The sequence below is a fragment of the Neodiprion virginianus genome, chromosome 6, assembly GCF_021901495.1.
Source record: "Neodiprion virginianus isolate iyNeoVirg1 chromosome 6, iyNeoVirg1.1, whole genome shotgun sequence".
NCBI classification, from domain to species: Eukaryota; Metazoa; Arthropoda; class Insecta; order Hymenoptera; family Diprionidae; genus Neodiprion; species Neodiprion virginianus.
In genome coordinates, this window is record NC_060882.1 from 20978147 (window position 1) to 20996937 (window position 18791).

General features: G+C 43.0%; 2 protein-coding genes across 7 annotated transcripts in view; one reads left to right on the plus strand and one right to left on the minus strand.

Moving 5' to 3' along the window:
• Positions 1-15004, minus strand: part of LOC124308150 (Kv channel-interacting protein 4) — a 50650-nt gene extending 35646 nt beyond the window's left edge. Inside the window, exon 1 of the mRNA XM_046770555.1 lies at positions 13354-15004. Coding sequence (XP_046626511.1) covers positions 13354-13518 — 165 coding nt within the window. The 5' untranslated portion in view covers positions 13519-15004. The remainder of the gene's footprint in view (positions 1-13353) is intronic.
• LOC124308139 (dynein regulatory complex subunit 5-like) overlaps positions 1-18791 on the plus strand; it is a 57429-nt gene that overhangs the window by 37608 nt on the left and 1030 nt on the right. For 3 of the 6 annotated variants that reach the window (XM_046770534.1, XM_046770535.1, XM_046770539.1), the window contains one exon: positions 7413-7520. The exons of 1 other annotated variant lie outside the window; for it this stretch is intronic. In XM_046770534.1, coding sequence (XP_046626490.1) covers positions 7413-7479 — 67 coding nt within the window. In that variant the 3' untranslated portion in view covers positions 7480-7520. Of the gene's footprint in view, positions 1-7412; positions 7522-18791 lie in introns of those variants that run through there. 2 more of the 6 variants (XM_046770538.1, XM_046770540.1) reach the window with 2 other exon arrangements.

The following is an 18791-nucleotide window of genomic DNA, read 5'->3' on the forward strand; positions in this document are numbered from 1 at the left end:
GAATAGGAAATGTGCGTGGCACGGGTATAAACATTGATGGCGGAAAGGGCCGCTCGTAAATATTAACGGCGCGGGCGAACCGCTGTACAGATAGCCCGGAAATATTATCCTCCGCGATTCGTCCGGTTGCAGATTATCTCCGAAGGAACCTGACGCGGCACGTTTACTGTTAATATTATACCGAATAAACGGTAATAAAGTTCAATCGCATTTTTCCGAACGAGCATTGGTACCCTTACATGTTTGCTGTCAATGCGCGATCAATACGAAATTTGTGACTCGCAGAGGAGTTTCAGCCTTGTCAAGATTTTCAAGGAACAACGATTCATTCGTACGCCACGTTGTATTGCAAAAATGAAAGCCGAAGGTCTGAAAACTGATTCAAAATTGGACAAGTCCCTTTTAATCGTCCAAGATTACGCGTATCAATCGAATTCCTAAAATTATAACCGCGCGGTGATTGAATGGTTCTTACGCAATTGGATAAATATTTTATTGAATAAAGAGTGTATACTACATACTTACTGTTAAACCAAACGAAGCAATTACAAAAATATCTGCAATATTACACGCACCGCGTGATTTCAGAGAATAAATACGGAAATACGAAGCGTTATCGTTCCGCAAACATATTTCGGGGGACAGAGATGTATGTAAGCCAAAAACTGTGGGACTGATGAAAGCTTTAAAAGCACGGAGTACAACTGATCGCAGTGATACAAATACGCCGAGCGAACGCAGCAGAGTTGTTCGGTAGTGCATGGAGAGTGTGTATCCAGGTATTGCTAAAAATAGATCATCATTTTCCCGACACACACACACTCTCTCTCTCCTTGTTCCTCCATCTCTTCGCAGTTGCAGATTTTACAATTTAAAAATACAGATGCAGTATTTTTCCATTTTTTTTTTTTTTTGTTTCTTCAATAAAGAAGGTTGAATTTTCACTCGTACTATCAAGATCTGGGCCAATCTTTCATGGAGTTTATCGTTGGTTGCAGAAAGTGAGTTGGCGCGAACTTCGGTATCTATACATCCCTACAATCTTCATCATAAGCTTATAACTTTTTTTAGGGATTCTTATATTCGATCCATGTATGTTATATTTGAATTTGTGCAATGTTCGCCAATTTTCATACTCAGAGTGTTCTTTTTTTATTCCTAATATTGTTAAAAGCGAGGCAATGGTCTATTAACGCGATGGCAATCGCGAGTTACAAGAAATGAAAACCGAGTATTGAATAGAATTGTCCCTGCAAATTTCAACAATTCGCAAACGTAAGCCGCTGCTTAGGTTGTCTTCGTTCTTGTTATCTAAGTTGGTCCGAAGATTTCAGCACGAAACTTTACCCAAAGCATTATCTTTCTACTTGTACACTCTGAAATTATATTAACAAGATTTCCTTGGCGAATTATTATTAATCTTTGATGCGTATAAATGAGTAAAACGGTAAAAAATAATTCATTTAGAGTTAAAACGGACGAACGGCGATTCATTCGACCTGCACGAAAATTACTGATAACCATGGCCGATTTTCAGTGTCTTTATTATTTTATTTTTTTAATATCGTTACTTTATCGAATGGATGTATCTATATTGCTTTGTTTCCGATGCATGTGTATATTTGGCTCGTAGTCAAATCGACATGCGACTCGTTTCGATGAAAGACTCATTCCCTTAAAGGCAAAGTTTCAATTCCCGCGTCGTGTCCGATGCTGGAATAGCAAGGGTCGCGAGATTTTTATTCCGTTTCTTCTTTCGCTTTGCCGAGCTGCCCGACGGCGACTTTGTGTGCTTGCATACTATTTTATTCAGGTGGTTATCATACATCACAGCGTTGCACGGAAGGAGCACGGACGCATGCATGCCTGCATGCACACTGCACCCTGCAACTACGTACCTACTATTCAACAATGGCGTTTGTTGTCTGGCGTATTGAATGCGCCTTGTAATGGTCCGTGCGGCATTGAGACCGTGCCAAAAAGTTGTTGAAGGAGATTTCGTGCAATCTCTGTACATACGTGTACATACGTGTAACCACTGCAGCTTGTCGATATCAATCGTTAACGAGTTGGATGAGATCGCCGCCGCGCCGTGATGCAATGATAAAATTGATTCGAAGTGATTCCGGCACGCTGAAAGTGCGACGAGCATTGATAGGAAATAAATGAAGTAGGCGAAGACATTGGCTTCCCGATTATTGCACGTCTTTACTTTTTTCTCTTTATCTCATTGAACGCGTAATTGGTACGAAGTGCGAATAACACTCGCCCGGCAGGTGATAACTGCCGAAATTGTACACGTTGATAACGGGGCGTCGACTGTAAGACGGCCAAGCAAAGGCAAGCTGTTAATTAAAAGGAGAGATTAATATTTCACGACTCGAAGGGACGAACGTTTGACAAAGCGTTTTATCTTATCCTGCCTCTGTTTCGTTTTAAAAATAAGCTCAGATTTCGAATGGCGAGAGCGTAAGGAAATTTCATGGTATATTATATGTTGATTGAAATTTATGGGAGAGGGAGGAATCCAGTATGAAATAAATAAATAAATAAATAAATCAATAAATGACGGAGGGGCGTATATGTGCGTATTATAGTAATCAAAATGACTATAAACACGAATTATATTGGTAATAAAAGAAAAATACCGCGTGCTGCCGAGCAGCCATTAATAGTAAAGGGTTCCATCTCGCACGCAGTACAGGAATAACCTCATCGTTCATATTTCATCGGATCGGTCAGCCCTACAGTCACAGAATTCCCACAAATACTGTGTGCCGAAAAACATTCGAGTGCAAGTCGAGTTATCACATGAAACGATCTTTCTCATGTCCTGTTTCTTACGTCACCGTCAAAGGATCGAATGAACGCCAGGTTTTCTCTCACCATTCATTCCTGACCGGAAGTTCGACGATCTTTGGTATGTCCTGATCCGCACTTAAGACTCGTAACAGCGTCGCTTCTGGTTTTCGAAGTAAGGGTACACAAAGCGAGACATTATTCTTACAGTCCCGGCTTTTAAGGTTGGGTCACTAATGGCCGGATAATAGTAGTCTTTCAGCGACCTCGGTTTGTCGACGGCATTAAAATGCCAAAAACCTCAGTCTCGTTGCCCTACCTTGAACTGGATTCTCCGGCAAAGCGTTAAATTTAGTCTCAGTGATTGCAGAGAAAGGGTTCATTCTTTATATACTTCTGAAATGGGGTCGTTCAGTCCTGCACTTATTTCAATCAGCACTGAACACCCCCTGGTATTTTTCCCACATTCGTACATCTCGCGGTCATTTCGGCAACCCGTGTCTTTTTTTTTTTCTTATTATACATCTTACTCTTGTTTTTGCTGCTCCTGCTTTTTCATTACTTCTTGGTTTTTCTATCTGCCCTCAATCCTCGAGACTCTCGGCTCCAGACATTGACTAACTATGGGTTCGACGAGATCGATGACGATAGTCGAACAACTTTGCCCTTCCATCAGACTATCAGAACCTGCACGCAAGATGAATCCGATCCCACTGATTCCGATCCGATTAATTGTGCTCGTGTTATTTCCCGACGTTTCCTCCTTTCCTCCCCCGAAATTTTTCAAACTTCCAATATTACCGCGACAATAGCGTTCGGCCTCTGTGTTTGCCTTATCGATCAGGAACGTTTCCCATCCAAGGGCTCGAAAACATGTCCTCGGCGACACTGCATTCGGGGAGACGTAGCGTTGTCGTAACTCATCCGCGATATAGAGGTATAACCCAGACACCTATAAGACCGTGCCGCAATTTCTCTCCCCGAACGCCCGATCGCTTTCAGCCATTATCGACGCCGCCGTGAAATCGCGTAAGTTATTGAGCAGGCTACGGCATATTGTCGCCCGGGTAGTCGAGACTATCGCCCGTAATATTCCGGAATCAATCAAGCCATTCGACTGCTAAACAATTGTAAAACAGTCACGACTACAGACGTTCGGGAACATTTACAGCCCACCGATGGGTACAGGAATGTTGAAAAGTTGAGAGGAAGAACGCTTCCGCCGTGCATCCATTTCACCGGCGCAACATAAATTTTTAACAAAACAAAAAAAAAGGGAAAAAAGAAAAAAATACTCTTGCAACCCTCCCGCGCAATCCACTCCGTTTTACATCGATGGGATGCCTGCTCATTCTCTCGTATCCGCCGCACTCTGCACCCATCGACAAGCGCTCGCTCTAAATATGTAACCAGAGTGAGTGCAAAGGGGACTTGTCATCCTGTGGGGTAGATGGGTTTGTTCGCTGAGGGAAGTTCCCCCTGCGTAAAGGGGAAGAGAGATATTGACGCGGAGGAAAATTCGCAATTTTTCAATACCGCGAGGCCGGCTTTCGCCTGATTCTCTTTGACTCGCGACGTGCTGTAACGGTTCAAGTAACGCGTCTAATGCGTAAATAAAAATGAGAAAAGCAGTCGAATTCACACCGAAGAGTCAAGATAAGATAAGCTAAAACTGTAAATGGAAACATAACAGTTTTAACAAGTTTATAAGAGTCAAAAGTGAAAAGCCATCTACGAAAATGAAATCTTTGTAACGAAAACGTGGCAAAATGGCTTGAAAAAATCTGTCATTGAAATATTTACCCATTTTTTCACCGAAAAAATATCGAGCGTACTTGGACAGCAATAAAGAAAAGTAAGATCTGACTACGAATAGAAATTATCGAATTAAATTTTAAAATCAAACTTTACATGTAGAAAAGGCGTATTTTATTCTTGCGAATGGACGAATAGACGAATGAATGATTAAAAATGAACTAAACATTTCTTGTGATAGAAAATACCGTTACAGCGCCTGACGCGCAGATCACTCTCGCATCCTGAGAACATCCCTATATTCGCTGATCAAAATCGCGAATACGGTTTTATTTGGATGTAATCGTGTAAATATAATGGAATTGGAGCAACGATAAACCAGATATGAGCAAAATCAGTAATATTTTGGTACCCTTTGAGCAAGATGGTGAACTAAAGCCAATATTCCAGCTTCCAGAGTCTACGAATAGAAATATCGCCTTACTTGGATAAAAATGAAGCCTGCAGTCTAACCGACAAACCGTACTTGTACAGAATTATTACGAAAATCCCGGGGAGAAACTGAAATTAGTATAATATGTTCATTGCATTACTACATGTATACGTCATTTAAATGAGAAAGAGTTACATGAATTGAGACAATCCTCAGACTAGAGCTGAAGATCCTATACTTCGGGAGGCTTTTTGTTTCGGTAGAAACTAACGTTTACACTTAATTGTTGCAACGAAAAAATAAAATATAAGGACAACGTATATTGCTCTGATCTGAAACAGACTGATAGACACATTGCTCCGGTAAATCGTATATGAAAAAAAATAAAAAATTCTTCATCACCGTTGGTATTTGAAAGTTTAAACGGGTAATTAGTCCGTAATTAGCAGCTGCAGTGTGTATAAAATTTCAAAGGAAGTACTCTGCAGCCGGTGCGAGATGCCTCTCTAAAATTTATTTAATTTTTTTATTCGCCACCAGTCTATGTTTTTCCTCTCTCCTCTCCCTCTCTCTCTCTCTCTCTCTCTTTCCTATATCTACCGGCTACGAGTAAATTAATCCGCTGCACCTTGAACGTAGGTACCTACACCGCGAATCAGAGAGACAGAGCGCCGCGGATGATCAACCGTGTTTCACATCAATGTTTGCAGCGTTGTATTTTTCCCCGCTTTTCAATCTCATCATCCGGCCTGATACGACACTCGCTTTCCATAAGGCGGAAGCTTCCAGCGAACGAGATTTATGAACTGGGTCATAAATTCTGAGTAAAAATGACGCTTCTGCCACCGAGGTGATCTCTGAACGATGATAGAAATAATGGGGGTAGATTCCATCGTCTGAAATTCACATTTCGAATGCACGAATGTGCAGGGATGGAATTCAGCAGCCATTGCTCTTGGAATTCGTATTTTCTCTCGACGGTATAATACGCTGCATTATTTCCAAACCTACGTATACAACACATTAAGTATACAGGGCAAAAGATAAATACAAATCCGGCTATCCAAACGGCGGAAAATTGAACCAAAAACTGCCCATCAGGGTTTTACTGCCGAAATTCTTACGGCCGGTTTGGCACTGTCTGTTATGTTCGAATGTTCACTCAGCCCTGTAATATCCCTGGGGAATACAACACGTTGAGTCGTGATAGCTGATATTGTTTTGCGATTCGCTAAGAGTGGGCCGGTATTTTTTTTTTATTTTTTCTCGTATTGAGAGAGTTTTTCAATGTTGATCTCGGAATTTCACGGACACGCGAGTTTTTCCTCGTATCTGCAAGCTGCATCGAGTATGCCTGTGCCTTCGGCTAATTTATATCCAACATGGAAATCGCGTGGTTCGTCTGAATATTCATACGTCTGGTTACGAGACTGGCGAGTCTTTTTCACGACACGGAAAAGCCGCACCGCGTATCGTGGCGAGTTTAATTTCGTTGGTAAATTTTCGACCCCTGTGCACAGTCGAAAAGCGAGTATAACAATTATCGTTCGTTTGTTGGAACTCACATGGAAAAGATCTTGTGTAATTTAGAACACACGGAGCTACTCGCGGCTCGGACCAGAGGGCAGCTACACGAACTTCGAGGAATTCTAAGAGGAGGTTGTTCGTCGGATGTCGGAACGCTGTGGGTATGACTTTAATCGCGGTTTTGTGGAAATTTCCACAAAAGTACATCGCAGGCCAGCCAAACACACCGCGCGTCTGTTTATGTTCAACTAACAACCGACAATTTTCACCGAAGGGAGTTTCACTGTAGTGAAAAGTCGCGGATAAAGGGGTGGAAAAAGCTGAAACTTGGTAAAATTTTAACCTACACGTGTAGTCCAAGATGTTCAATGAAGATTTTAGAGATACGAAAAAACATAAAATTAATCACGATGCACCATAAAGTTCAGTTTATTCTGCGAATGAGAAAATTTAACGGCTTCGTGGCAGCTGTACTTAGGATTGAGATTTGAGCCCAAGATTTTCGCTTCCTCTATTTTCACTTCTTTCGAGATACTTCAGCCCATTGGAGGAACGAAATTCGAGCATCTATACCGTACATTGCAAACGATCCTAATACTGTGCAAAAAATAATTCGACGGACCAGCAAATTTTCGTATTAAATTAATATGGAGATAGGGAGAATATTAGCTGTCAGAACAAAAACTCTGACTGTAATAACAAGGATTTTGCAAATTGAATGCAAAGAGGACTTCCCAATTTACCAAGCCTGTTATTTAGACTTGGAAAATTCAAACTCGTATGACAAATCTTTTTTCCGTCTCTACACCAGCACTGAAACTTATTTTCTTCCAGTACAATCAGCGTACGGGGTAAAAAATATCTAAACCAATGTAAACGAGTTCTTTTTCCTCCGTAGGTATCAGCTACAGACGCATAACCGCTTTTCACGCCGTGAAAGCGTTTTGAATCTCCAAGATCTCTGAGGGGATTCTTCAGTTAAAAGATAATAAGCGGCTTGACGCCCGGCGTTCGCTAGAGACGTGAGGTTCGCGTTGTATAACAGCCTGGCCATTCTGCCTTGCAGACCACATCCTGAGCTTTGCCGTAAATTAAGAATTACAACGTAAACGGTCCGCCGTATTTTTTTGTTCTTCCCTTTTCCTCCAATTTTTTTTTTTTTTTTTTTTATTTTTCTGCCCTTTTTTCTCTAGTCGTCACTTCGAGCTTTCGTCGCGTGGCATCTGCAGGACTCGCGAAAATTCGTACGTGAAAAGGAGTTAAAATTCACCATGTACTCACCAGAGGTGAACTTGAACCTCTGGAAAACGGTGTCGATACGTACGACTTATGATTTTGTTTTCGTTTTTCCCTTTTAACAAATCGCTCGTTTGTTCAAGCGCACGTGGCTACTTTTCTCGTTTTAATCATAATCCCTCCACATCTCCCTCGTATAGTTATTATTTTCTCTCTGTTGAAACCACCGAGGGTATGAAACTCGTTTCGGCGAAAGAAAGAGATCCTACATAATTTAAAGGATTAACCGTAAACTTGAGTCTACGTTCTTTGTGTCGGTTTGTCTTTCATCCAAGTTCTCAGTCGTTGTTTTTCTCGACCTTATCCCGTCAGAGAAGCTTATCTATTTTTCGCTCTTGCCTTAATTTAATTATTTTTCTCTCTTTTTGGCACAAGTCTCTTGTACATACCTCTTATTGATTTAGGTACCTCGCTGGAGTTCGTTCGTACAATTTTTACCATCATTCCCTCCAATTACGGTCAAAAGCTTTTTGTATTCTATTTTATTAGACGGAATTTATAGATCTTTTTCAAATATTTTACTCCAATGCAATATGCAATCCTACATTACGCAACATGCGTTACATACTAAACGATGAATTTATGACGAAAGAAAAAATACGCAACTGAAAAGAAATCTGGCCACGCGCAGGTGCTTTTTATATCGACATATCGACGATATTTATAATATTCATTATGAATAGACTCGACTATGTACTCTTCCCTCGTTTCTACCAGCAACATCGCCGTGTTGCAGATATTAGCTATTCTCGTTGCGATCGATCACATCAAAGACTGGATATACGATTTTGAATTTTTCCGATAGACTTCATTTTTTATTTCAGCTTTCTCCACTTAATCTCTGAAAGATCGAAGCCTCCGTCGATTCGGTAATTCGAAGTGGGTTTTTTCGTCATTTTCTCGCTCTCTCTCTCTCTCTCTCTCTCTCTCTCCCTCTACGCAGAGATGGATGCAGAAGGAACGAGTGAATGAGAGCAAAAACGAGTGCTGGAGAGAAAAAGAGAGAAGGAGAGGATGGAGTTCGCCGAGTTAATAACGAGCTAGAGAAAGATAGACGAAGTAATCCATCATACGAACTTATCCGTCAGCAACGGACGTTCCGAAGTCGCTACTTGTACATTTAAGTCGACAAGGTAGAGCAAGAAGGAGAGAAGGTTAGAGCGAGAAGGAGAGACCGTCTCCATGCCAATTTTTACTTGGGTTTCTGTTTTTTCTAGCACTTGTGACCGAAGCCGAAAGTTTTAGACTCAAGGAGCGCGGTTTCGTCAGGCCGCGAAAGCGACCCCGATTTGTAAAGTTCGTTTGACAAGCGGGTAATTTATTAGGAGCTCTCGGTCAATTTATTAACTTGTTGAAAAGAGTTTCCATGCCGTACGACGGATGCCCGTCACTGCGGTCTTACGCCGAATTTAACATTACTTTTCCATCATCGCGAACGAGCGGGAAACGTGAATTCATTATTTATTTGCAACCGTTATTTGTATAACGGCTAGAGTAGAGTTATTTATTCGAGATTAACATTGCTGTATATTACAGTAAATCGCATGGATTGTGCGAGATTTTCGATCGATTCGATCAAGGAGTCTTCTGTACTGGATATTCGTCAGTACGAAACTTACGAATCTTTTATAATTGCGAAAATATTTATAACTACAGATCATTCTTTGTCATTAATTGTACATTCAACAGCGAATTATTCTGAGCGACGCAGTTTTTCCAGCTCCCCAATGATGCTGTCAGATTTCGTAAATCTTCGCCTCTCGTTGATATGTTGATGCACCGGTCGATGTAGAAACAGTTTTCGCAATAAATCAGATCAATCGTTGCTGAATCTTTCATCTCCTTGACTATGATTGTCCAAACAAGTCGATCGACGCTTCAACTGGCGGGAAACTAGATTGACATCAGATTACGAAACAGATGATTGATATTGAGGAATTTCGAAGATTTTTCATCGAATCAATCTGTGAAAAGTGAAGTGATTATTTTTCGCAAGCTCTGATTCTTGGATTATTTCCCGCAGTTACAATTGGGATTTGTATCTATCCCCTTGAAATAGCGGCTGAACACTGAAACTGTACGTTCTCAATTTCAACGGCTTTGGTAATCGCGTGATAAAAGTTGGACACTGCGATTTACGTCTAGCTGGATTTGCTGTAAACCGCTCATCCGGGTCTATTATCCTATGAAATTTCAGGTCTAAACGGAGCCAATTTATCCACTTACGACCCTATTTTCAATCGATTCTAACGCACAGAATCTTATTGTCGTGTATCGACGGCTCTGCCAATATTCATTTCAACGATAAGCAATCCTATAATGTAGCACGGCGAATTGAGCTGATTCTAATTCTCAAATCAATCGCGTTAAGACTGTGTGTTCACCTTTTATATCGAATTTTGTCCTCCCGAACTTCTCATAAATCAGCCTCAACACGTTTGTAAAATTTTGATCACAGTTGAGGATATGGCCATATATTCTATTACACCGAATTGAAACTTATGCGAACCCTTCACCTACCGTTCGTAAACTAAACCCGGAAACTCACCCAGCCATAAACATTACCGAACCCCCAGTTTTGATCGGGGTTGAGACCCCGAGTATCCACACCTTGCTTATACGCTAGCCGGCATAGCAGATGAATGAGAATAATTTGAAGGTCAATTTTCGTTCAGTATTTTACGCTGCATAATTACTTTTCGCGATAATTCAGTTCGCGACTAAAGGAAAAATATATATATAGATAAAATGTCAGAAAATATTTATTCAATGCAAATTACACAACCCAGTTGTACAATTTAATTCATAACAGTTGTTAAATAAAATTCCAGTCATTCTCAGGGTATACATCAAAATAATAGTTGCTTGATTATAGCTTTGAACAAAAGGAATTCAAAGAATCTGTCGACTAAAGAAACACGAAGTAAAGACACAGATATGCGAGACATTTTCAATACCAAGGTATAATTTAAGGGCAGGTATTTCCGTGCTGTTCCAAGGAGCTGTAAATTTCGTAATATTTCCTGCAAAGTGCTTCCAGGACCTCGAGGATCGCCGAGAACGTCTCGGCTTGTTATTATACCTATGTATAGTCACTGGTATCTTCGTCGAGCGTCGTTTTTGAGTTTGAAAATGCAGATGAACGGATTGAATTATTCATTCGTAAACAAGAGTGTATATTAAGCAGGGGAGCCAAATTGAATACCGAATTTTCGCGTACTGGTCGATCCAAGCGGTGTAATCCCAGGGCAATTACTCAAAGTCACATATGTGTTTCCGCAACGCTACCGAAACTGCGCCTTATTTCAGAAAGGCGATGCGTGAAAAATTTATTGATTCGAGCCTCTCTCGGTTTGTAATCAGCTGTCGCGAATTCGGAAACAGACTGATCGCAGCTGGGTCTTTGCGATCTTGTGGTAGGTACAAAGTCTCCGCTGTTTGGGAAACGTTAGAACCATTCATCATCGTTCACTACCACTGGGAAAGCTATTTTCATAAACATTGCGCTAAACGAAGATGGAAATTTTTCTCCCCGTTCTCAATAAACCCACCGATTTATCATTCCTCACGATGTTCCATTCGGTTACCACATCGAAGATCCAAGATATTTGTATTATTTCTGCAGTGAAACTTCGTCTCAGCTTCCGAGACGACATCGAGGAGTGGGAAATCTCAAGCGTGCAGCTTTATACGCGAGCATAGAGGACGAGATCATAACTGCTCGGTATAACCTTTCATTCTTGTCAACTTTTATATTCCGCACGTTTAATGGCGCGAGGTCTTTGAATATCGTCCGTCTTCAGGATCGTCGAGAGCCTTGAAGTAAGATGCGAAACAAGAAAAGGTGTATAGGTGTAATACAAAAGCCAAGGAGTGTCAACGGTGGAAAAAGAGAATGACACGTAACGGCACACTGGATACTATCCACAAGTCTGGGGGATACTTAACCGGAACCCCGCGATAAGGGTTGGACAACAGATATTGTAGCGAGAGTACCGGGTGCGCTTCGTCTTAACGAAATCTGGCTCGGTCAATTTCTGCAAAACTTCGAGAGGGGCGTCAACAGAACCGCGGACTTTTTTGCGGCTACCATCGGATGATTTACACTCCGAGTTCATTGAGAGTACATACTTCGCGGCCGTGTGTCGGTGCGGATAAAAGAGTCTGAAGTTGGCTACCGCTGTCCCGGAATACACTGTGTATTGCACACCTGGGGTTCTTTCTGCTTCTTTACGTCGTATTTCAACCGTGTAAATGTAACAGTGAAATACATCGTTCGCCCAACTCTCTGAGTAGAGAGTTCTTTGTGCGATGGTCGCTTGGAATAGAATCGCATTTGTATACCTCGTAAGACCTTTCGAATACGATTATACACGAAATGACGGAGGATCAGATCCAGACAAAGGAGAAAACATTAACGGACGTGTACGAAACGGACGACGACTCGTGAGAAAACCAAAGTAGAGTAATAGTAGGCTTGAGTAATAGTCGCGTCGTCGAAAGCTTTCACCTTAAGGGACCGTTCGATGGAAATTGAAAAGCAGGAACGGTAGTGATTGAGCTTTAAATTTATACGCATACTTTTCTCACCGGCGACATGTCGCGACAAATGAAAAGAAAATATTTCTTTCATGTCCGCATGTTTCCACGTGATTCCGGTACGAATTAGGGAAACGTGCCAAGCGACGACAGGCCGCCACTCTCTGGCTCGCCGTTTCCTCTCTGAACGAAAATCGTGTTGAAAATCAGTCGTCGGCTGAGAAGCGACCTAAGGTGAGCCTGCGAAAATTCATCCATGTACCTATCCGAATACTGCATGAAAATTCCGCTGTGAGATTTCCGACTACACTTATCGGTGCTCGTCGCCTCTCTTGTAACGAAAGCTGCGAGCAGACTTGCTTCCTTATTTCCTCTTATCATAAATAAGATGTGTTTTGAAATTTCATACTGGGTGAAGCGATTCTCGGTTACAAGCCTGGGATTTTTTCATCGGGTACAGCGTTGTCAATGAAAAGTGCAGATCATTCGGAGGAAAGAATAAAGGCTAGAAAAAAAAAAACAAAAAACAAAAAAAAAGATCGATGCAGCATTAAAATTAGCGATTACATTAGCCGGTGGAATTTCACACTCGGTCTCCGAGTTTTATCGTTGGTAGAAAAGTTCTCCCCGAGTCAATATTTACCACTGGCCTAGCCTACCCTGAGCGTTAAGTACGACTATGAAAAACCGCAGTCTCCCACCAGCAACACGAATTAAACCGTCGTAAATCAGTCTTAAGTGTCCCGTTATTCTACCAAGCGGTGATGGTTTGTTTCAGTTTCGGTATCCCCTGTACTCGGTGGACAGAGGACACCCGAAGCAGAGGAAGGGACACCGGCTTTCAGTCTATACGCCGTCGTACGGCAAACACGCGGACATGACGGCGTCCGGCCGTTCTATTAATCTCGCGACGTCTTCTCCCTCGAATTAGATCCCCGGTTGAACGAGATTCTTACGCGGAGGGGGAAGACCTTCTTCGGGGCGTCCGAAGTACGTGTAATTACCTGCTTGAATCCGCGATACATGACGCGTATTTCCTGCCTGGTGAATTTCGTCTGACGAAGAAGCTCCTCCAGGGCGACCGGCCTCGTCGTTGGCTGCCTGGCTCGCGTGCTTTCGAATTCGAAGAGCGCCTCTTCCGGTCCAGGCGAGTCTGGCGGTGTGGCCATGTTCTCTTCGTCGACGTTACACCTCCGTCGATCCTCCTCAAGGCACCAACGATCCTCTCGACATGGTTTGAACTTGGGGAGAGATCGCAGCCGGGAAACGAATCACGAGATTGCAGCTGCCGGTCTTTGATCCACAAACCGAGCTTAAGCTTTGTCGAAGCGTCGACGATCACTGTTCAATTGCTGTGATTCTTCACCTCTGTCGCAATTGGGATAACCGAAGTGGCACATCAGATCGGTTCGTTAATATTCTTTAAACAGTCAAGGTGTCAGCTTTGTCAAGTGCGTTCGGGTACCTTGATTGCCTTCGCGAAACGGACACGTGTATCTGTATGGAGGAGTTGTCGTAAAGTCCCGAAGCACGCGGCTTGATGGTATTCTTCTTCGAAGTACCCATTCGTTACCTTAATAGTACTGCGATAAATTCGACCGATAGCTACTCGAGTCTAGAATACCTAGACTCCGATAGATTTGCCAGAGAGGTTTGCAAACAATAAGGTAGACACAAGGTAGCCACGCAGACACGCGATGTTCATTTGTTTTCACTTCCGCGCCAGCGAACTGTCACCCAGCTGCCCAATCGCCTGGTGAATTGTACCTTCTTTCGGTTTATCGCCTCTCCTCGGTCTCTCGCTCTGCAAACTTTTCTCACCTTTTTTTTTTTTATCTCCTTCGGGTGTCAAATTTTATCCGTCTATTTACGCCGCACCCTTAACACAATCCTTGGATATTTGCCACAGCTCCGATTGCTTCGAAAATTTTAACCAATCTCTTTCCACGCTGTGCATAATCCATAAACTTGTAGCCACTGATTACAGAGATCAATTAAAGTCAAGGTAATCTTATCCGAGCAGTTGCAGAACTCTTGGCTAGCTTATTGAACGTGCAGTTTGATTCTCGGATTTTTGATTAAAAATAATCGAGCCCTAAATTTTAGATAACAATATTTTTGGGCGTGTCGTTCTTTGGTCCGTAGTTCAGTGGCTGTGAAACTTTGAGAATACAAAGTTCGGATCACGATACGGTTGAATCCGTCACTGTACGGCTGAAAACTGTCACTCCGTACGTCCTCCACTTCGGATTTATCCTCAATGACTAAAATCAGACGAGAAGCGTAAAAAATTTAACGAACTAGTCTCCGCGAAAGATTTCATCCCCCCGTTTGACGGGGCTTTTTCGCCTGCGTCCGGGGGTCCGACCAGTTCGAGGCTGCACTACCGAAACACGACCGTCACACACGGAGCGCAACGTGACTGCGAACGGTCGACGCAACGCGCGAGCTTTTTCGTCGCACCTCCTTTCGAATGCTCGGCGGGTTTTTAAAAAATCTTTAAATCGCGAGTCCCGGGTCGCCGACGACCTCGCCGTTCACCTGCTATCACTCGGCGCGAGTGACATCGGCAGTCAGTCCCTCGGCCATGTGATTTCCGAGTACCGGGCCCGGTATCGAGGAGTAAGGTACGCGTCGGGCACGACACTGGCTGCCCGGGTTGCGCGTCGCGACGCTTTTCCCCACCACGACGGCTCGCGGGGCACCTCGCGCGGACGCCTCGATCGCCTCGACGCCCTACCCAGCGCCGGAGCGTCGGAGCGCCGAGCCCCGTCTTCCTACCTAGCCGAATTATAGCCCTGTGTTCCCGTCGCCTTGGCACCCACGCTCCGTCCGGCCCGCAGCCTCCAGTCAAGAGCAGCCGCGATCCGGATCGGATCGCGCGGAACGAGCACTTTTCTCTGATACTTGGAAACGCGATTCTCACGCGACCAATTTATCATCCATCGACGACCTTGCACGTTTCATTCATCCCTGCCTTACGGGGGACGAAGAGGATCCGATCGGATGCGTTTTCAATTATTGATTCGTCTGGTTGGTTTTTATACCGTCGAGAATACGTTGTGTAATTTGCAATGCCGATCGCTCTTAAGTTACGATAGTCGAATTGTCTTCAGGATATCGGTTCACACCTGGGCCTCTGAGATTCATCGATCAATCGTATCACGGTTTGATTTATTGTTTTACCGGTTAATCGATCGATCGATTGCTCGGAGCAACAATTGAAACAAGTCTGCGATCAATCGATCAGCTTGCGCAGAACTCGCAGAACCTATATGTATAGACGCGTGGAAATGAAATTCATTTCCGTTGCTGATACAAACTATAAAAGCTCGACACATTCGTCGCTGGAACATATGAACATTTGTCCGTATATATGTATTATATATTTATATACTTTGGATCCTCGGATATTTACCTTGAGATGAAAGAGTCACGTGAGAGCCTTGAAATTATATTTAAAATGACACAGTAATCGTGTTTACGCAGCGGTGGCTACTTTGCTAGACTTTTGGTCACTCAACATTAATCAGTTGGATTTGGTTAATTGGATTCTTGACGATACAAACTTTTTTCACTTAAAAAGCTCTTTCTCTACTTTTATTACACGTTGTATTCTACATTATTCTCACGTAACAATGTCCCTTATAATTTCACCAAACATATCTAAAAAGAAGTATTGAAGCGAAATAATCGACTTCTGATCGCGTGGTAATTGAGCCTGAAAAATCCATCCCAAATTACGCGTGTTTCGATAAGCAAGAAGCTCGACAAAGTAGGGGATTTCTCGTGGAGAATTTCGCAAACTCTTTACTCATCCGGGCGTAAAAATCACGAGCTTGCGCGTAGGTAGGTACGTCCGAGTTTCAGGGGGTGCGAAAATTCGAAATAGTTGACGGACCCTCTTATTCACGGACGAGTATCCAATCGCGGTTAAATCTCGTTCTACGGGATGCGGAAAAGTTAACTTTTCCACCCGTACCAATCCCCCAGGACCAAAGGAACACGGAGCGGCATATCGACGCGCCCTCCTCGGTCCAAGCAGCCAAAACACCCCGAAACACAGAGTCGGGGTGGCGGATCTATCCTACGGGAGCAGGCGTGCCTCCCCCGATCCCGAATCCCGCCGAGGTCTCCTGATAGTTCGTTTATCCTGAGTTATTTGTCCCGAAACCAAATTCGCTTTCACGAGTATAAGTCTTTGCTGAAAGCGTTCGTTTTCAGTCGTCGTAAAACTGGTAGCGCGAAAGTTGCCGTATATATATACGTGGGCGATAAAAATAACTTGTGCGATTTCAACGCTCTACGCTCGCCAATGATCAATACATTATATTATATTAATAATATACAGCGAGATTCCGCGTCTCTCGATCTCGGTCTCTTAATACGACGAAAACCTTCAACTTTAGAGAGCCGTTCTCGCAGCTCGCTGTTTCGACCAGCCTCGTCAGCAGGGTCAACAATACGGGTTGTGAAGGGGGGAAAAAGCTCCTCTTCACTAAGCACGGCTGCCTAAGGGACGCCGTTGTGTTTCGAACCCTGTACCTTATATCCGGCCTCCGTCGTGGATGAATATCTCTTGCGAAATTGAAAACCCCTAAGGCCAGCGTCTTTTGTATAAGGAGAAAATGGTATCTTGGATTTGGAAAGGGAACGAAAAAAATAAAAACAAGGAAAAGAATTTGAATGAACTTGATTGAATAAGTGCGACTAGCGATTACTTTGTCGTCTGCAACCTGCGTGAGTGGGTTATGAAAATTAGAAAATCCACCCCGATATTAAAATTTAAAGGTTCAGAGTGCGAGCTACGCAGGCTGTTCAGCGAGAAATTAATTTAACCCGATAAAAAAAATCATTATTGACGCCGGGTATTAAAAGCCTATATGCATAACGGTGATTAATCACCGCGTCGAAAGCATCCGGGTTATACAGTAGTGCTGGATGCCTGGTATACAGACTCTGTAGTTTTTGGGAGAGGGCGTGTACAAACCTCAAGGCTCGAGTCACAGTTACGGGGTGTAAAAAATTCATTAGAAAGCTCTACTTTGTAACGAATGGTGGATCGCTAATTGTAGTAATCCAAATGTTGTTACGCCCAATCAAGGCTAACACATTTGGTTTTATACGCACCGGTTTCACCCCCAGATTTAACCCTTCATCCCAGATTTGCGGTCTTTGCCGTGGTTGGTTAGTGGAGGATTAATTATTTCGAATCATACACAGCTGCAGTTTACCATGTTTCAAGATTTTAAAAATTTTGTCCAAAAACCGGTCAGTACTAACTAATCAGTTGCGACTTCTACAGCCGAGACTCTTCGTTTAGAGTGCGACGTACTTAAATTTCCATAGCACTTCCCGTTTCACGTGAGTATAGTGAATGGGATTTGTTCACGACACGTGTAAACTCCGAGGCCAGCGGAGATATTTCGAACCATTTCGAAGATTGCGAGAGCTCTGTCGACCGTTTTTCACTAGAAGTCAGCTTCGGGCCGAGCGAGGGGAGATAGGGCGATAGCAGAAAGCAATTTAATGAGACATTGCGATGGGTCGAGGAGAAACGGAAGCATGCATATATTCAAGAGTACAGGGGATTTCAAATTCGGGCTGGAATATTGTTATAGAATCGTCACAGAACGATGTAACAACTCCGCTATAGTCCGAAGATACGAAGATCAAGCGATAGAAATATTATCTGCAGCGAGAATTCCGTTGCTGGAACTTGAAGTCGAGACACGAAATGAAGCTTATGATGTACATTCTAATGTGGATGCTGCGGTAATGGCGGTTGTAGCTTCTCAAAGTCTGAATGTTCTACTTATGAATAGATACCTACGTGTTTTCCTATACCCTTGTATACTGCGGACATTTCTAATTTCTTACTACGTTCCGAGTTCGTGGAAACATTCATCGCGGCTCACTGCGGTTGGGTAGTTAAACTGCATTACATAATTCATGCGATGCTTATCGATCATCGCGTCAGTCGAACATCCTGTGAATTATACATATATCCCGGTAGTCTACTTGGGTATAGGATAGATTTTCCATACCTTTTATTGTAGAGGTATTTGATGTAAGTGGGTACTCAATTTTTTCTTCCTCTCTCTAATTGGCAACAGGTTCGTATAATCCGCCCAATGTTATAGATTCAGGGGATTAACGACCACTCACGCTGCACAATTTCGTCGATTAATCGATGACTCCAATCGTATAATAAGTAATCCAGCATCCGACAACTGTCTGTAATATACATCCACCTGCTTGTTCATCATCATCTTCTAAGAGGATCCTACAAATTAAGTTAGATCCGCTCATGTGGCGTGAAATCCAGTTAACATAACAAACCAATGTAAGACCGCATATCTAGGGGTTCGGGTAACACTAACAAGATAGATTTCACTTAACACGTCATGAGGCGACATGTAATACGAACAACATACTTTGG